General features: G+C 35.2%; 1 protein-coding gene across 1 annotated transcript; it reads left to right on the top strand.

Annotated features, from left to right (window-relative positions):
- The first annotated feature begins 662 nt into the window (after window positions 1-662).
- On the top strand, window positions 663-18,198 carry LOC144435742 (telomere length regulation protein TEL2 homolog). The gene is made up of 20 exons (XM_078124355.1): window positions 663-1,021; window positions 1,344-1,559; window positions 2,220-2,305; window positions 3,739-3,955; window positions 5,055-5,157; window positions 6,359-6,427; window positions 6,878-7,019; window positions 8,231-8,447; window positions 9,015-9,119; window positions 9,403-9,491; window positions 10,282-10,373; window positions 10,998-11,114; window positions 11,420-11,491; window positions 11,804-11,986; window positions 12,827-12,918; window positions 13,644-13,743; window positions 15,411-15,475; window positions 16,793-16,908; window positions 17,579-17,661; window positions 17,933-18,198. Exons 1-20 carry the CDS (start codon window positions 663-665, stop codon window positions 17,957-17,959), a joined length of 2,550 nt encoding a protein of 849 aa, XP_077980481.1. The 3' UTR covers window positions 17,960-18,198.
- Window positions 18,199-19,874: the final 1,676 nt, after the last annotated feature.

The raw sequence follows: 19,874 nt of genomic DNA, 5'->3' as shown, positions 1-19,874 counted from the left end.
AACAATGCGATGAGACAATTGTAATGTTATAGAAGACGTGCATTGTGACTGGAATGTGGTTATTTTTTAACATATTTTTTACTTCAAAGCTTATAAACTTAGTTTGTGCCACTTTCATGTTTCAGTTCAGATGTGGATAAAATAAGAGATTTTACGTCTCGTTGCAGATCTCGCGAGATATGCAAATATGTCTAGCAACAATGGTTGTCAAACGTGATCGTAGTCAAGCTTACACTGTGGCCATGTACGATGATGTGGAGAACAGTATACAAAATGTAGTGCTGCTAAGTGTTTGACACTTTCAGCCTGCCCACCATCAAGTGGTGGCTATGGATTTAATGAAATCTGCTGCGAGACGAAAAAAACATCTTATTTGAATAATTTTTTGAGAAAAATTATTAATTGTTCATATTAATTGATATGTGTGACAATCAATATGATTTGATGAAGTAACCGAGTGTCTTGAAGCAACTTTTGATAAGGAGAGCGCCCTCTGTGTATGTGTGAAGTATATTTGATATTACCAGATGACTGGTGCTGTGCTTGACACTACCCATGCACTATATTTCTAAATGTTGACAATTTTTTCTTTACCTGTTGCATTTTTCTGAACTATATGTAGGATTATCGTAGCCTGCATGCAACTTGTACAAATAGAAAAAATGAGTGACTTTGAATTGGCCTGCAAAGTTCGTCAGCTCGTCAGAGAAGCTCAGAACATTTTGTCGACGTCGTCAAACCCAGAAGTCAACATAAGAACTCTGAATCGAATAGCTTGTCTACTGCCCAATGTCAAGGACTCCAAATCTACAGATTTTACTGATGATGTCATCATTTTTGCCAGACAAGAATTCATCAAGCAGCATTATATGAGATTTTGTGACTTCTTAATACAAAAACTTGATTTTGATTGGTTTGGGAAACTTTCAAAGGAGCAAAGGAAATGTTTTGATGCATTTTTCCTTGATGGAATACACCATGAGGCTTTTATGTTGTTGTGCAAAAGTGTTCATCAGGCAAGGTAAGCTTCCCTTTTTCAACTCAACATTTTATTGATAGTTTTTGTCCTAGCTTCCACAGTGTTTTTTTTAAGGGCGATATTGAAGTAGGTCAAATCTACCAGAGTTCCACAGTCATTTTCCCAGGGTTCTCCACCCAAATTCTGACTCAACGTATTGGGACACTATACCAGTTGTACTGTTTTTCTTCTTTCTGTTATGGGTTCCTGAACCTTCGTTAATAGCAAAAAGAACTGATTTGAAGCCACTCGTATGTTATTACAGATATTTACAATATATTCCATAAATGGCCAACCACACAACTTCATTTTATTTTCATTTCAGTCCAAGTTTCCAACTCCATAAGTGTACATCACTACTACAAGAATTCATCCGACAACACAGAATGGTGTCTTTGATATGGTCACAGTGTACGATAAACACAGACAAGTCATCAACTGCTCCCTCTACTCACACGCACACCATGTTATGGGACCAGCTGATTACTTTGATATCTACTTTCCCTGATAGGATGGCAAACAAACTACAGAAGCAGAACAGGTGAGATGAGACGGTATCGTAGTTAGTTCACTGTTATCAGACATCATGAGAGAATTCTGAGGCAGAGATTGCAGGAGTGCAACAATGACTATATGACACTCAAACATCAAGGCTTTTAATACAGTGCATAGTTGATGTTTTTGTGTACAGTCTGTTGTTATAGTGGTGTGGTGCACATTTTAACTCAAGACATGAACATATATGTGGGGTTCATGAGTTTTGTGTAACTGTTTGTGTACCAGTAGGTATTGTTGTGGGGGATGTACAAATGTACCAGTATGGTTACCTATTTGTGTTTGAATGTGTATGTTCATGTTTACTGTAACTGTTGGAACAATGTAAATTCTGAGTTTTGTGGGGATGATGGCTATGTTAATTTTTAGTTCAAATGTACATACATGTCAACAAATTTTGCCATGATTAATAAATACATATGTCTTACTTCTGACATGCAACATTTATGGTTTTCAAACAGAAATATCATGTGGAAGATGGAAGTGTACACCTATCAATGTCTTGGTTATTGCTGTAGTTGTAGTATTCTGAACCTCGGTTTGTATTTATTGTTGAAAGAGTCCATGTTGATTGAACCTCCCCCCCCCCCCAGTATTGTAGGTTTGTTAATTCATACATTTCTGTGTTTCTTGTAATCTTTTACAGTGAATTATTTTATCCTCAAACTTATTTCAAGATATTGGCAAGAGATACAATGACTGTCTTACATGATATTTACAAGGAAATCAAAGGTAAATAAAGAAACACAAACACATACACAGACAGACAGACAGACAGACAGACAGACAGACAGACAGACACAGACAGACACAGACAGACACACAGTGACACACATTCACACAGACAGACACATACACACATGAACACATACACAAGCACAGGCATAGCATAGATACACACAGATGGCTTAATTGGTGAATTTTGAATTTATGATCAATTAAGATGGATGTTTGACATGGTCACGGTTGAACAACTTACTGATTTCTAAGTACTCAAGTGTCTTCCCACACTAACACTAAACCAAAGGAACTTAGCTCTCATGGAATTCATTGGAAAATTAGCTCATTAGAGTAAAATAATCACCCTGGTTATATAAGATTAATTAAAGAAAGTTTTCATGATTCTGTAATAATAATGAACGGTAGAAAGTGCCTTCTACAGTGAATGTCCATATCACTTCATTGTGTGATCGATAATGAATGGTACAAAGTGTCTTTCACAGTGAATGTCATGATCTTATCAGTGTTCAATGTGTGATCGATAATGAATGCTTACATTTAGACCTACATGTAAACTAGCTGTAACTGGAGCCTTCTTTTTTTTGATCAGTCAACCATATATTCACTGTGAATTGTTCAAATATTAATAATTTTGACATTGTACATGTTAATTAGAGGTCAATTTTATCTATAGGCTGAATAATAATAACTTGAACTTAGGTGCTGATTTTTAGTTGCTGACCCCAATATTAAATTTATATATTTCACCATATTATGTGTACTGCTACAGTCTGTACAGATATGTTTACCCAAAGCTGATTCAATACTGTTCACGGTGTATGATACAATGAAAATCATAAACCCTGAAACAAAACATAGCCTAGCTCGACAAAAATCTCACTAACATTACTACAGCTTTTTGTCTGGCTAGACAAATATTTCTTTGATGTTGTAAATCTTCTCGTCTGGCTTGACAAAATCTAATTAAAATGTCCACATGTTATCGTCTAGCATGAGAAGAACTAAATTACAATTGATACATTTTAGTCAATTGACTGTCTAAAAAATACCAAAGAATGCGCCAGACCTTAGGTTTACCAGGCAGGGACATATGAATTTGGCATTGATCTCCTAAGATAATGGTAGCTCACGCAAAGAAAGTATAACAATGTTGGTAAAGATGTTTGTCACGCCAGACAATTGACGAAACACTGTTGGTAAAGATGTTTGTCACACCAGACAATTGACGAAACACTGTTGGTAAGATTTTTATCTAGCCAGACGATAAAAATGTAGTATTGTAAATGAGATTTTTGTCGAGCCAGGCGACATTTTGTTTCAGGATTTATGATTTTCGTTGTATTACAATTAGGTCATTCTATCTAACAAAACACATTACAGTTGCAGTTAGTACAGCTTTAACTTTTTTTGCCATTCTTTTACAGCATCAAGAGACTGTGTTGTTTCATTTATAAGTCAACTTATTGGCAAGATCTGTCTCCAAGGACATACAGAAACATACCTTGGTATCCTACTTCCACAGTTCATACAACTAACACAGACTGACTTTATCTGGTGTAGAATATGCACAAATATCATCACTAAAATCCCAGAGAGATGTATAGACTATGTTGTGGAGTATATTTTACAAACTGTTCCATGGTATGTACATGTAGCAATGGTATAATTCTATACATTGTAGGAACTGTATGTTACAACTATGGAAAACATACATTATCAGCCGACCAAGATAGACACAGACTAGAAGTATTGTTGTTACATGTGATAGATTACCCAAGTGGGTGATAGCAGTGCCTTAGTTGTGTAGATACAATCTCCCTGTAAGATAGTGTAAAAACTGAATATATAGTTATCACTCATGAAAACTCACTATCAGAGATATCCTCCTAATGTGAGTGTAATGACATCAATCTCCATTGATACTAGACTGTAAGATATATCATGTTCCGCCCTCACTGGCCTCCTCTTGATGTGTGAGGGTGCCTCATGACAGCGTACCTTACTGATTACATTGATATATATAGCTTTATGTCACCATAATAGTTGTGGTTTGTGTCTATGTTTACTTGCCGGTAGTTGACCTGCCATGGTTGTATCATCAGATGTTCATTCTTTTATGTCATAAGTTGCCTTTTATGGTGATGGTGTTTTTATTTATTTATTTATTTATTTATTTATTTATTTATTTATTTATTTATTTATTTATTTATTTATTTATTTATGTGGTGATAGTGTTTGACTGTTTCCATGAGTAGTAATCCTGAACTGTTTGCAAGATCAATGATAACACTGAAATTCTAAATCAATAACATCTTTGGAAAATGTCATCAAACAACTATATTGGGCATGTTTTATTTCTCTAAAAAGACCAGATTTGCCAAGTTCATCTCCAAGTAATCACATCTGCCAATTTGCCATCATAAACTATGGTCAGACTACTAATGTGAGTTTTGACTCTAAGGCGACACAAGTAGTAACAGTTACATAAATGTTATGCTGTGTCTAAACTACCGTCCTTTACCTGACCTAATTTAACCCCAACAAAACTGTTCATATTTGTTATGTTAGATTAAGTTTAGCGTCGACTTAGAGTTGACATACCTTGCCAACTGTCAACCCCCTACATACTTACCAAGATTTATTGCTACGAAAGACATTATGTGACCAGTTCTGTTGTCAGAAAATTCCACGAATTATTTCATACAGTATCATGGTTTATTTGTTTCGTTTGTTTTGATAGGTATGGCATGGTGTCAAAACTCTTGGGTGATAGTATACTGACCAATCAGAAACTTTCTTACATCATCACACACAAGATTTTATTACTTAGACATTATCAGAAGGTAGGAGAATCCAAAAACCTGTCGACAACTTTTAACATTGACTTTGTACATGTTTTAATATTAGTCAAACTTTATGAGAATTTCTGAAGCATAGCAATCCTCACCTTGGTATCTACTTTCTGTCAATAATATAACACTATTGTAATTGTAAATGTGCTATATAAAAAATTTGGATCTGTATGAATATGTTGAATAAGGCCTAAAAAAAATTGTTTGGTTCTGGTTACCCGACCCCACCTAGTTTTTCACGCCAACCCAACATTTTTTTTATGTATTCTAGAAAAAAATAATAAAATCGCAAAAATTGTAAAGTATTGCAAGCAATACTGGATGCAGAAACTGACATCAACTTCAAAGTTACAAACACAGCCTTGAGTGAGGCACTTTCACAATTTTTTTATTCAAGTTAAAAAATATAGTAAAAAATCCAACAAAAATATGTATTTTTCATCCATATGTTGATATACTTTAATTGTAGGTTACTAATAAGTGAGTAATGTGTAAAGAGAATCAAAATATATGTATGAAGTTTTGTATCTAGACATGCCATTCAAATTTGCACAGTAACTTTGCCAGAAAACACACCATATGGAGACTTTGTCTTCGATTGAAGGCTTCATTTTGCATTGCGATGTTTAAAGTTGTATTTACTTTTGTATTACTCTATCCTGTTAAAATCAGTCGTATCCAAAAAAAGATTTTGTACTCGGCTTTTGATTTTATCAAAGCCACCTATTTTTTTTCAAAATGTTTAACATTTTCTGACATTGCTGTACATGAATTTAACTTGCCCTGATTGAAGACGCAAGGATGTATGTCAGTCAATCTGATTAAAATCTGATGTAGCGAATACAGCTAAATTGCTTCATATAACTCCACTTCCTTCGTTTTGTGTTATTCGCTTTCAATTTTGTCGTTCTGGGAGTGGGCACTGACTTTCCAAAGAAGGTGCTCACTCCCAGAACAGCAAATAAAAAACTAACAACAACAACAACAACAACAACAACAACAACAACAATAACAACAACAACAACAACAACAACAACAAACAAAGGAAATAGAGGTAAATAAATAAATGAAACTATTTATTACATCAAATTTTAATGATTTGCATGTATGTTTCTTATTTATAGATATATATACAGTTGAAATTTTATCAAAGAATAATCTAACAATATGTGTTTCTTGTTTTCTTTGTCAGGAACTTGTTCTTCACAACACCATTGGTTATCTTGCAGATTCACCGTCAAGAAAACATTTGTTAATGAAGGTACATAGTTCTCATTGTTTTGACTAAAATGCTGTAGGGTTTGGTAAGGCAAGAGCTGTGTGCCATCAGCCATCTGTCTGTCTGTCTGTCTGTCTGTCTGTCTGTCTGCCTGCCTGCCTGCCTGCCTGCCTGCATGTATGCATGTATGCATGCATGCATTTATGTATGTATGTATGTATGTATGTATGTACGTACGTACGTACGTACGTATGTATGTATGTATGTATGTATGTATGTATGTATGTATAGACTGTCTGTCTGTCTGTCTGTCTGTTTGTCTGTCTGTACATTATTTTCTCTGGTCAGTATATGTACCCTTGCAAGAGGATTTCCTTTGCAAATGTGATAATACATCACAGCATGATTTGATACTCTTATAAGAACTTTATATTTGATGAAACCTATTGGTATGTCTATGGTATTAATCTCAGTGTGTCTTCTATCTGTTAGTGTTTAAAGACTCTCCTTGAAGTGTGGGGTGACAGCAGTGCTATCAGACATACCTCATATGATCAACATGTGTACATCACCAAAGCTATACTCATCTCTATCGGTCATCTCAATATGAAAGACATACAGCAACACAAAGATGGTAAGTGTCAACATATAGATGGTAAGTGTCAACATATAGATGGTAAGTGTCAACATATAGATGGTAAGTGTCAACATATAGATGGTAAGTGTCAACATATAGATGGTAAGTGTCAACATATAGATGGTAAGTGTCAACATATAGATGGTAAGTACAAACATATAGATGGTAAGTGTCAACGTATAGATGGTAAGTGTCAACGTATAGATGGTTAGTGTCAACATATAGATGGTAAGTGTCAACATATAGATGGTAAGTGTCAATGTATAGATGGTAAGTGTCAACATATAGATGGTAAGTGTCAACGTATAGATGGTAAGTGTCAACATATAGATGGTAAGTATCAACATATAGATGGTAAGTGTCAACACACATATCTAAATATAAAGATATACAACACAAGATGGTCTAACGGGATCTGATAGAGTGATCCAATTTTTCTGGAGGTGTTGAGTAATTTGGAGGTGTGAAAAGGCTAGCTTCAATGACACTAAAGAAGGACAAGTGATTTGTTTGAAACATCAAAAGTGGAAGAAGAGAACTTGTTACTAATATTAATCAATCAATCAATCAATCAATCAATCAATCAATCAATCAATCAATCAACCAACCAATCAATTAATCAATCAATCAAATTTGTATAGCACTGATTTCCAGAGCAATGTTCTGTTCAGTAGCGCTGAATGGCTAAAGCACACCATATGCTTTGGTGAACAAATAAGTCTTCAGTTTTATTTTGAATCAATCCAGGCTGGAGGCTTGGCAATGTCAAGTGGCAAAGAGTTCCATCGTTTGGGGGCGACATATGAGAATGAATTACCTCCATAGGTGATTTATTTAATTTGTTGTTGCAAGCAGATTCTTGTTTTTAGAACATAGAATGTGACTCGGTGTGTATGGATGGAGAAGATCACAATAAATGTACTCTGGAGTTAAGCCATTGAGAGCTTTATATGTTGACAGTTAAAATTTCTAATCAATCCCGAAAACAAAGTGGTAACCAATGCAGGCTGATTACAACTTGAGAAAGGTGTTCAAGCTTCTTGGTACGAGAGATGATCCTTGCCGCTGTATTTTGAGCACGTTGTAATAGGTTTATGGTGGTGTCAGGAAGTCTGTATAATAATACATTACTGTAGTGAAGTTTGGCTGATAGGATTACACCTTTATACTATCACTACTACTAATGGCTTCATCTTGTATTATTGTAGTGTTAATGCGGACCATGATGAGTGGTATGCAGGCTCATTTAGACAGTCCTAATATGAAGGTGAGAAGACTTGGAATGGTTTTGGCAGAGGCTTTGACCCAGGTCATTGACCCCAAGGGACCTGCACTGAAATTTGAATACCAAGATGATGAAGAAACAGAACTTTTAAAGTCACTGCTAAAACCAGCTGAAGATCCAGGAATTCAAGATATTGAGAGGTATATTATAGAAACTTACAATCATTTGCTAGAATAGAGAATTGAGTTACATCACCTAATATAACAAGATCTCTACAGCATAATCAAGTCACCTCGTTTAAGGTGTTCTGCGATACCATTTGATATATTTCCTACTGCAATGCAATTTCTATGATGATCTTAGAATTTTGTATTTGACGTCTTTAACAGAGTCTCTGGATTTAGTATTCTGTCAAACCAAGAGAAATTGAAATTTCTTTTTACGGATGATTTTGTTAAAAACACAGCAGGAGGAAAAGGAGGTTTTCCAGACCTAGCTAGTTATGTATGATTTATTTAACCTTTGATTTGTTATTTTGCATTTATTTATTTATTTTTTTAACATTTATTTTTCTTTTTCTTTAAAAGCTCACGTTCAAAAGTGACATATAAGTTCATTGGCTGGGAGGTTTCATATTCACCTTCTTGCAAGATTGTACTAAAGAGATGTAATACCTGTGTCACTAGAATAAACAAATTACTTACTTACTTACTTATAGGTATAGGAATTAGTTGTATTAATGTCATTTTCCTGAATCTTAATTTCAGTGTCTTGTCCCAGTTTGCCTTGGAAGATGACAATGACACAAAAAGAAAAGAACATGCAAAATCTGTGGAGGGTGAAGAAAGCAACAACCCAGAAGATTTAGACAGGTAAATGTTGTTATCTTTTTAGTGGGACAAGATTGTCTGAGAGGGTCGTCTTTTTTATTAAGGGAGTCAGCAAAGATCAAACATGACATCCAGATGTGAATGTTGTTACTTACCTTAAGTATTCTGTAAACCAGGTAGTGAAACATCGACAGAATATCAACTGTCTCTGTCCCGTACCTACCCATGGTACAATGATGTCAGGTTTTGGTTAGTACCCATACTGTTTTTGATTGGTATTTATGAGATTCTGATATTTTTTTGTTGTAATAATACTTTTTTTCAGTGATGATGATCTGGAACCATATGACATGTCAGCTGACACAAAAGTTAGTAAGACAAAGTCTCCAATGTACATCAGGGATTGTATGCAAGGTGAGTTAAAGGCGAGACAGGGATATAAAAGGCCCCCTAACTTCATTGGGGAACTGGGGTTCAGGTTTCTGTGAACTCAAATAACCATCCATAGTAAATCAGGAAGCAATCTTGATTTCATCATTGCTGAAGACGGTACTTGATTTGTGACTTTATAGTAAAGACAGACTCCTCCTGATATCTTGTTTAGCTCAATGTTTGCTATTTGAAAGTTCATTCAGCAATCATAAACATATTTAAAGGGGAAAACCACTCCAGAAAATAAAAGCATTTTCATAAAGTATGGAGTCTGGAGAGTTGTCCATTTAGAGATCTTTGCTGTGGGCCACATTGCCTCATGGGAGTCAGCAGAAATGTTTATACAATGGTTGAACAATGAATATTCATGAGATTTTCACTGAAGGTAATAGACTCTTAGGTCTTATAGGGTCATGAATATTCATTGTTCCAACCATTGCATAAACATATCTGCTGACTCGCATGATACAATGTGACCAAAGCAAAGATCCCCAAATGGGGTCAACTTCAACTTGATGTTTCTTTGAAATCGTATGTAATGTAGGTGATGTACAGCCATGACTTGACTCTTCAGAACCCAAAGTTCATAAAAATGCCATTATTTTCAGGAAAGGTGTTCCCCTTTATCAGTGTTGCATCTCTGTTAATTGTCTAGTTATGTGTATTTTACAAAAAACTGTTTACCGCTTTATTTCTTTATATACCAGTCAATTGTTCTGGAGATTTGTAATTAATTAAAGATGATTAAGTATATGTTCTTGTTATTTAAAAGGATTGATAACCCAGGATGATCCAGACAAGATAGAGGCGTGCCTTACAGTCGCTGAAAAGTTGATCCGTGCCAAACCTGATGACCTAGCAGAGGTTAGAGTCTTATATGTATTTGTTTGTAGTTAAATAACAGACTCCCATGATGTGTAAGTGTTTTATACTCTGGGTATTTGCACAAGTGCTTGCAGTGTTCTCTGTGGCTGTACTTTCACGAGTGTAGAAAGTGCAGCAGAAAAACACTACAAGCACAGGTGAAAATACCCCTGAGTACCCACATTGAAACTCACATGGAATGGGGGTCTGTACAATGGGCATTCTTGCCCTCATTTGCATCTCATTTGGATGCCGGTATGCAATAATGTACTACAGTGCAATTACCACTGGGTATGCGCATGCAATGGTGCAAGTAATCTCTGGTACATATGTAATAATGAATTGTATTTCATACAGTATATATGAGATAAAGTTGAGCAACCCACACCATTTCTTAAACAAAAAATATGTTCATGATATATTAAGTGTAATGTTTGCAGGATTAATGATGTTGATTCCTATAATTGGTGCCATGGAAATGAAGAATTAAAATCTCCCAGTTCAAATCTAAATAACATGAATGATATGTACATAAACAGTTAGCCATGAATGGAAGTACAAAATCACATCAGTTTTAATCAGATTGTTTGATGACATTATTTACAATATTTCATTCTTTGACAGGTCAGTGTGGAGTTTGTCAAAATCCTTCTTCATTTACAAGACAGTCACAGCATAGAATATTTTACAAGTATGAGACATTCAGCCATGGTAGCCGTGACAGTAATTTGTCCAGTACAGGTAAGGATGGTGACACAGATTGAGTCAAAGGATTTGACATGACTTTTATATCTCATATACTTGAACAAATTTACCACATGCTACAGCTTAGACAACCAAACAGATGGGAAAATCTTACCAAATTATCAATTACTATCAAAATGGGGTGGGGGTGGGGGTGGGGTGACATTTTTCACTCAAATGACTAAACAGATCAGATAAAGGACATTCCAGTTTCTGACTAAACATAGACTTCCAAAGTTCCAAAAGATATGAAATGATGACTTCAAATCTTACAAAATGTCTTCATTTTTATATTTGAACAGGTTGCTGGATATCTAACAGGTGAATTCTACAGTAGAAATTATAACATTAGACAGAGGATGGACATGTTAGAGGTAAAGTGTACATTACTTTTGACAATGTGAAGATTATATACTGAATTATGTTTCAACAGAATGTAAAGTATAGGACTATCTACAATCTAAACATCTTGTGTATATTTATGACATGTTTAAATATGGTATATTTGTCAGCTCAGGATGTTACTTATATACAGTTACATCATTATTTTATTTTTATTTTATTTATTGTTTGGATCAGACTCGAGGCCCATATTAAAAAAAATACACTCACTAGTTTTAGTTTGAGTCTATCTTAGAAAACCAAAGGCTCAACTACCAGGGTAATATCACTTATTCTTGTGACAGGTTTTAGCTGCATCAGCACAGGAGTTATCCCAGCCTTCAGAGGTAGTTACTGTAAGTAAACAGACAAGTAGATCAATAGTCACCACCAGGATCTCACCTGTTGAAGATGACAGTTCCAACCCAACCCACTGGAAAGATATTGTACAGAAAAGAATTGATAGCAAAACAAGACGATTTGCAAAGGTAGATTTTCCAGTCATATCAATCTAATGAAAATATTTTAAAATATTAACTATCTAAATTATTACGTATTTGAAATATTTCATTTCTAAAACTGTTTACATATATCCCATTATCAAATAGATGTGACTGTTGGAGCAGACATTGTCCAATACAAGTATTTTTACACCTTGTCATTTACATGTAGATATTTGCTTTATCTTGTTTGCTGCTGTTTTCAATGATGATTTTATAATTGAGAGTATATACAGTGATGTTTTATAGTCATTGGCAGTAGTCATTGGCAGTGGGTAGTATTTTAAAAGAATATATGTCAATTTTCAATATTTTACAAACTATACACACATAAATCACATACATACATTAGGCAAAAAAAAAAGAATTGTTTCTGGTCAGGACAGTTTGTCTAAAATGGTGCGATGATGAGATTTTTTTTTTTAAATTCTCAACAAACCTATCACTCAGTCTATTATTTATGGCAGTTACTGTTCTTTTTATTTAATACTTTAGAGCAAGTGTGTATGTCAGGCAGATGTCATTTGCTTGTTCATGATTGGCTCTGCAGTTGTCTTCACTTAAGTAGGGAGGATTATTTTTGTGTTTCTCCACAGATCTGCAGACTGTATGGGTGGACAAACACACACAAAAAAAGACTGACGTGGGGGTATTGAAGAGATGTGCGCAATCATAATGGCCAGAAACAATTTTTTTTTTGCCTTTAATACTGATATCTATGGTTATTGTAATAATTCATCTGTGCCTAAAAGTATAAATTCATCTTAGCAATGTGATGTGTACATTTCCTCTTCATTTACATCTTCCATTGTTAACTTTCCCTGCCAGGGTCCTTTGAAACCAGAAGCTGTACCAGTGGCTAACAGATTTGCACCAGTTGCTGGTCATTTCTTTTTTCCACTTCTTAAGAATTATGACACGTAAGTATAGTCTACTTTTATAGTAAATGTACAAAGATCTGGAATATTTACTTGTATTATTACTACTGGGTGAATATTGCAGTGTTGGAAGAGTTGTTAGCCTCCAGAGTTCACTTCATACAGAGGTTTTACAGAGGTTTTGTTAGGGTGAAATCTACCTTGGGGACAAATTTCCCTGAAAATCATAGTTCTTCAATTCTCTTCAAATTTTGCTATATGAAAGCTTATTTTTGATTCTTTTAAAATAAATGAAAAGAATTTTTGGGTTCAGTGTCTTGCTTTCAAAATAAATGGCCAATTTTTTTATTTTCCCATAGAGTTTAATACAGAAGTTAGTGGCCATATTGGATTCAAAAATGACTACATTTTGATAATAGTTTGACCTCTATTTCAAAACTTCCCTGTGGTATCTTGTACTGGTACGTCCTTCATCATCAATCTTGACTTTGTTACAGCACAAAAGTACCTTCATGTACAGTTGTTGTTTGGGAATGTGTCTTCCATGAAGACTTGTTGATATTGTAATTACTGACACAAGACATGGATCATAAATTAAATTATGGCCACCACTTATGGCAATGTTGATGATGAAGATTATGAAGAAACTTTGATTCTTAAATGTAATTCCCCTGTAAGTTTAACGCCACTATATCCCATTCATCTACCTCTTGCTATCATATGTAACAGAAATGTGAAATATTTATGATTTTTTATTTCCTTTCCAGTTCCTTAAACACATTGAACTTACTTGATCAGGATTATTTGTTACTTGGAAGACTTCTGTACACACTTGGAGTGGTTATGTATGCTGCCATCAATGCACCAGTAAGTCTGATTCTAATCTCCTGTATGGATAAATATACCCCTCCCCCATACACACACAGTGACACACACATCGACACACACACACACACACACACACACACACACATAGACACACACAGACAATGCATGCACACACACTCACATGAGCATGCAAATGCATGCACACACATGTGCATGCACATTCAGACTCACATGTGAACACATGCACACACACACAAAGTGGACAACTGATTGACAGGTTCTTTTATATCGCCCTCTACAGTTGATCATGCTACTACATGTACATGTACAAGGGAGTGTTCATGGGTATATTTGAGAAACTTCTCTGTCTCTGATTTAAGTTATAAAATTGAAATACTCTAATTTGCATATTTACAAAAATAACTTTGAATCATGTTCTGCATGTTATGGGTCTTTCATTACAATGTCAGGAAGATATTTACGGTATAATTGTTACAAAATGTGTCATTTGCAAACACACGCATACATGCACACACACATACATACATACATACATACAGACAGACAGACCCAGACAGACAGATAGACAGACAGACACAGACACACATGTACATATTACATACACACATACATACATACATACATACATACATACATACATACATACATACATACATACATACACAGACACACATACACACAGACACAGACAGACAGACAGACAGAGACAAAAACATGTACACACACGCACACACACACACACACACACACACACACACACACACACACACACACAGACACACACACACCAAGCAGCACCTCTGTATCCCAAGTATATATATGCAAGACTGTATTGGAATTGATAACTGTAATTTTGTTCTGTGCATGTTACTTTGGTTCTCAGTTCTTAGCAAAATACACAGTGTTTATTCTGGAGATGCATTCGACATTGATCAACATGGCATAAATACTAGTCGTGTATGGATTGTATTTTACATCTTCTAGCCAGTCTGGAGATATTGACTGTGATTTGACATTCATTATGGTGCAGGGGAAATGTAGGCTACGTAATCCCCACTCCTACTATATTTACATATCTACTTAGAGTTAGTCATGACATATGATGGTGTATGTTATATTTAAACACCAGACATGATTCAGGTGGTCTGCATTGAAAATAAAATCCTACCAACTGTTGTCTTTCTACATTCTATATTTGTACAATTTCCACATCTTTTATTTAAATTTGAACAGCCTGACATCAATGTAAATCTATCCAATGAGTTTTAATTTAGAAATTACAGATATGACATGAAATTTATGTGTTCCTGATATTGACTCAATATGATGTAACAACCTGTTGTCAGCGGTAACTGTTTTCCATGGTTATACTAAATATATTTCATAAAACTTTAAAAACTCAGCTCTATGTAAAGTAGAGTGTATTGAAATGAGGATTTGTGTTGCTATGGTGACCAGCATATTTCTGCAATGCCAATTGTGTATTTTGTTTAGCTGTACAACTGTTAGTAAAATACGGTGAAGCAGTGTTGTTTGTTATTGCATGCTGTATGGCACGCCTACCTGACACAGCTGTGATCAGCATGTAACCCAGAATATCAACATTTTAAATTTACTTCTGCGGTGTGTTTAGATCACATCTCTGTAATAAATGTGAAATTTAAATATTCCTTCTTTTATTGCAGATTTGTCATCTAATGGCAAGGAATCTGTTAGAGTTTATTTGGGTTACTAGGTACCACACAGAAGGGTAAGGGGTCATGGCAAATTTATATCCACTTTAGGGATGTGATTAATGAGAGATATAGTTAGTTTACAAGATTTGTTTTTGTTTGTATTTTATTTTGAAGTGATAAGAATTTCTTTTGATAATTTGATACTGATTAAGCATATATACATATTAAACTTCAACTACAAATTATGTAAAATGATAGTAAGGGTGCTAGTTGCTAGTAATATCAAATCTTAGAGGATCAAGATACTTACTCCAAGTGTTTCACTGTGCATGACAAGGAATGAGAGAGAGAGAGAGAGAGAGAGAGAGAGAGAGAGAGAGAGAGAGAGAGAGAGAGAGAGAGAGAGAGAGAGAGAGAGAGAGAGAGAGAGAGAGAGAGAGAGAGAGAGAGAGAGAGAGAAAGAGAGAGAGAGAGAGAGAGAGTGTGTGTGTGTGTGTGTATGTGGGTGTGTGTGTATGTGTGTGTATGTGTGTGTGTGTGTTGGATGGGGTTGCTAGTTTTAATGGCAGAAATAATGAAATTTGGGATTAAGCATATACATATTAAACTTCAACTACAAATTATGTAAAAGGATAGTAAGGGTGCTAGTTGCTAGTAATATCAAATCTTAGAGGATCAAGATACTTACTCCAAGTGTTTCACTGTGCATGACAAGGAAAGAGAGAGAGAGAGAGAGAGAGAGAGAGAGAGAGAGAGAGAGAGAGAGAGAGAGAGAGAGAGAGAGAGAGAGAGAGAGAGAGAGAGAGAGAGAGAGAGAGAGAGAGAGAGAGAGAGAGAGAGAGAGAGAGAGAGAGAGAGAGAGAGGGGGGGGGGGAGAGAGAGAGAGAGGGGGGGGGGGGGCAGGCAGACAGACAGACAAAGAATGCAAGAAAGAAAGACATATGAACAGAGACCACCAGACAGACAATGAGAGACAGACTGAAGGAGAGGTGGAGAGAGAAAGAGAGAGAAAGAAAGGGAGAGGGAGGGATGAGCAATTCTAAATCATGAAATGTAATAGTAAGGCACAGGGTCCAGCAACCACGTCAGTGATGATTTGATTTGATTTGATATTTTGTGGTCTAATAACACTGATTTTTCTGTTGTTTTACTTTCCTCTGAATATTCATTCTCTTCATGGACTGAATAAACCACTATGTTCTTTGTTCGATTCAATTCCCACTTTCTAAAAGAAAACATTTTGCACCTTATAATTACCAAGGTATGAGTTTCACTCAGTTTACCACCATGTTATCCTCAAAATCATCACTAACATGCTCACTGAACCCTGTGAGTAAGGCTTTTACTGTTAGCTGTATATTAGTGAGAATAATTTATCTGTTTGAATTCAGGTTTGTTAGACAAGCCATACTGTTTGCCTTATCCATGGTTATATTAAGTGTACCATCTCATTTCCTGGTCTCTGATCTGCAAGCTGATGTCATGGAATCTCGACTTTGGTTACAAGGTATGTATGAATAGACACATGTTGTCAGTTCCCAGGCATGATGCCAGCAACAATTGACAACTGTTAGATAACTTACAGTTAACATTCAAAGAAGGGAAAATAATAATCTAGTTCCTAATCCTATACAGTGTTGTTAAGATTTACACCTCCACTCACACCACTCACAGTATAGTCAAAGTCATTACTCTAGAAGTCCTGAGATGCATGAGGTGCAATTTAAAATTCATCCACAAAATCAATCACAAAATTCTAACCAATAACACAGCCCCTCATAAAGTAAGTGTTTATTGGGGCAGTTATTTAATGTCCAAATATGGTATATTTGTCAGCTCAGGATGCTACTTATACACTATTTACATCACTATAACAGCTGAGGTTCATTCATTGGATGAACAACTTTTTGTGCTGATTGAGGGACTTGACCAGATGTGGTTTAGTTAGATTTAGACAACCATCCAGACTAGGACCATACTTGACCAAATCATGTTTGTCAGGTGTACATTTGTAGTTATGTCTGACAATATATGTGAAGTGCTTCTGAAATGGTTCTAAACCATGACATGTATCCCAGTTTTTGACCAAATGAGATTTAAAGTTAGATGTGAATCTACTTACTTGAAAAAAAAGTTTTTATCTTGAAAATTGTTCTAAAGATGGATTTCCTTTTCAGATGTTATTGAGAAGGACCCGGACACTGAGTGTAAGAAGTTGGCTTTGCAGACATTAATGATTCTTGAAACGGCACTGAAAAAGGTGAGGGTCTGTATGAAAAATTAATTATTAAGTACAGCCCCAAGAAAATACTACAGAAAATGTGTCAGATTCTTATCCAGCATTATCTGAAAGACTTTTTAAAATTTAAATAAGACAATACTTTTCATAATCTGACCCCTTGTCTGTTCTGTATGTTTTATATCGTATCGTCAAGTATTTATATGGTGCAATATTTTCTTCTATGTTTTACTAATGTACTCAAATAATCAAAGATATCCATAGGTCAATAATATTTATGTTTTCTTTCCAGGAACTAGGAGGAGATTCCAATGTCTGACTTAGTTTGGCTGATTAGAAGTACTTTAGATGGAGCATTCACCTGTGCTGGACAGGATGATTGCCAAATGAAGTTAAGAAATCTGGGCTGAACTTTGACACCCAAATTGTTTGTATTTCATTACTCTTAAGTTATCATGCTGTGAAATAGAATGTTTGCTACCAAGAGCAATGTTATCAATCGACCTGAATTTTATGTCACATGGTGAACCAAACCTGTATGTGATGTGGAGTCAAACAAGCCTATGTGTACGTTAGCTGTAAGCAGTGCAATAGGTGTGTTTGACGTTCACTGAAAACCGTATATTCGGCAATAAAAGTATTCAAATGTAAAATAACCACAACATTTCTTGCATTTTCTCTTCTTGTTTCAATTTGTCATCATTTAAAGTCAATACCAAGTAGATATTGGCTAAGTAATCCCTATCTTTTGACAAGGTATAATCATGTCGAGTAGATATGTCCCATTATGCACATGTACGCTCGATCAAATGACACTGTGATTTCAAATGATGCAGTACAAGTATGACAAGTCCGTACATGGTGGAAATGAGGCCCCTAACTGTCACCAAAAGATGGATGTGGTGGTATTGATTTCACATCTGCCAGTGCAGCTGATTTTAACATAGGGCATGATTGATTAGATATTGTTATATCTAAACTGGGAAACACTTGTAGCTGCTAAAATTATTCAGTTGCCATGTCACAGCTGCAAACCAATCACTACAGATACTGCATATATTTCATTTGGAAACCAAACTATTATGGAATGATTTAGTTTGGATGATGTAACATTTTGTATGAAAGGAGGACTTGATTTATAAAAAGAAAGTTTCCGATTATTTCTTAAATTGGGTCAGTAATATTTTGGTTGGTACTGAGGCAGTGATGTTGTTTTTATGTAATTTTCTATGTCATGTATGTGGCATTTCTTCTGAGTGATAAGGATGTGTTTGGATGATGAAAAGCACAATTGTATCTTGTTGGTTTTTTTGGACGGAATTTGCATATTGCTGATATCCAATTACATTGCATTGAACAATCACGCTGTACTAGACACCCAATGTGATATCACCATCAGGTACCAAGAGCAGTCGGTCCAGCTGTCATTGATGTTTGAGGTGTTTACACATCCAACTGCACGTGCTGACACACACACACACACACACACACACACACACACACACACACACACACTTTGCCTTACATATAGCACAACTGAGGTAGTATGTTTATATCATATTGCGGAAAATTCTTCAGTCTGTGCAACGGTCATGGAAGACATACATTTATGTAAGAAATGTTTCACAGAACTGTGTGCGTTATAAAATTGACAGAAAACAACTATTGGTTGTAAAATATCTTGTATCAGGAAGGTTACAATATTGCATCATAATTGAGTTTTACCAAATGAAATTTTTCATTTTGCAGGGTTAATATCAAGATAAACTCAATCATCTGTACGTTTAGTCAAAATGAGATTAAACGGGGCATATGCCAATATTGTAGAACACACATGCTTTATTTCTGATAAATCATTCAAATGATGAACTTACTATTTTTTGTCTTATCAAACGTAACACGTGACTACGAAATGACCTTGACAACGATGTATTACCATAAATAGTGTTATTCACGTCAAATGAGATGAACATGACTGTGAACCCGTTTTAGTATATTCACCGCTGCTGGTGCTTCGATTCGTAGGGGTTAAGTTGATAATACGTGCAGTTCAATTTTGATAAAACCATGCTCTTTTTACCATAAAAATGCGTAAAAATGAATTATATATATATATAGCTTTTCATCTGAAATGAACTGATTAATTCGAAACAGGGGTTGATGGATATAATGACGCTGGACGATTTTTTTTCAGTGAACAGCCCCCACTATGGAACAGTTCTTTACTGTACTTC

The sequence above is a fragment of the Glandiceps talaboti genome, chromosome 5 (assembly GCF_964340395.1).
Source record: "Glandiceps talaboti chromosome 5, keGlaTala1.1, whole genome shotgun sequence".
In the NCBI taxonomy this organism is placed as follows: Eukaryota; Metazoa; Hemichordata; class Enteropneusta; family Spengelidae; genus Glandiceps; species Glandiceps talaboti.
The sequence above is the reverse complement of the archived record's forward strand: the minus strand, read 5'-3'. Positions and strand labels throughout refer to the sequence as shown.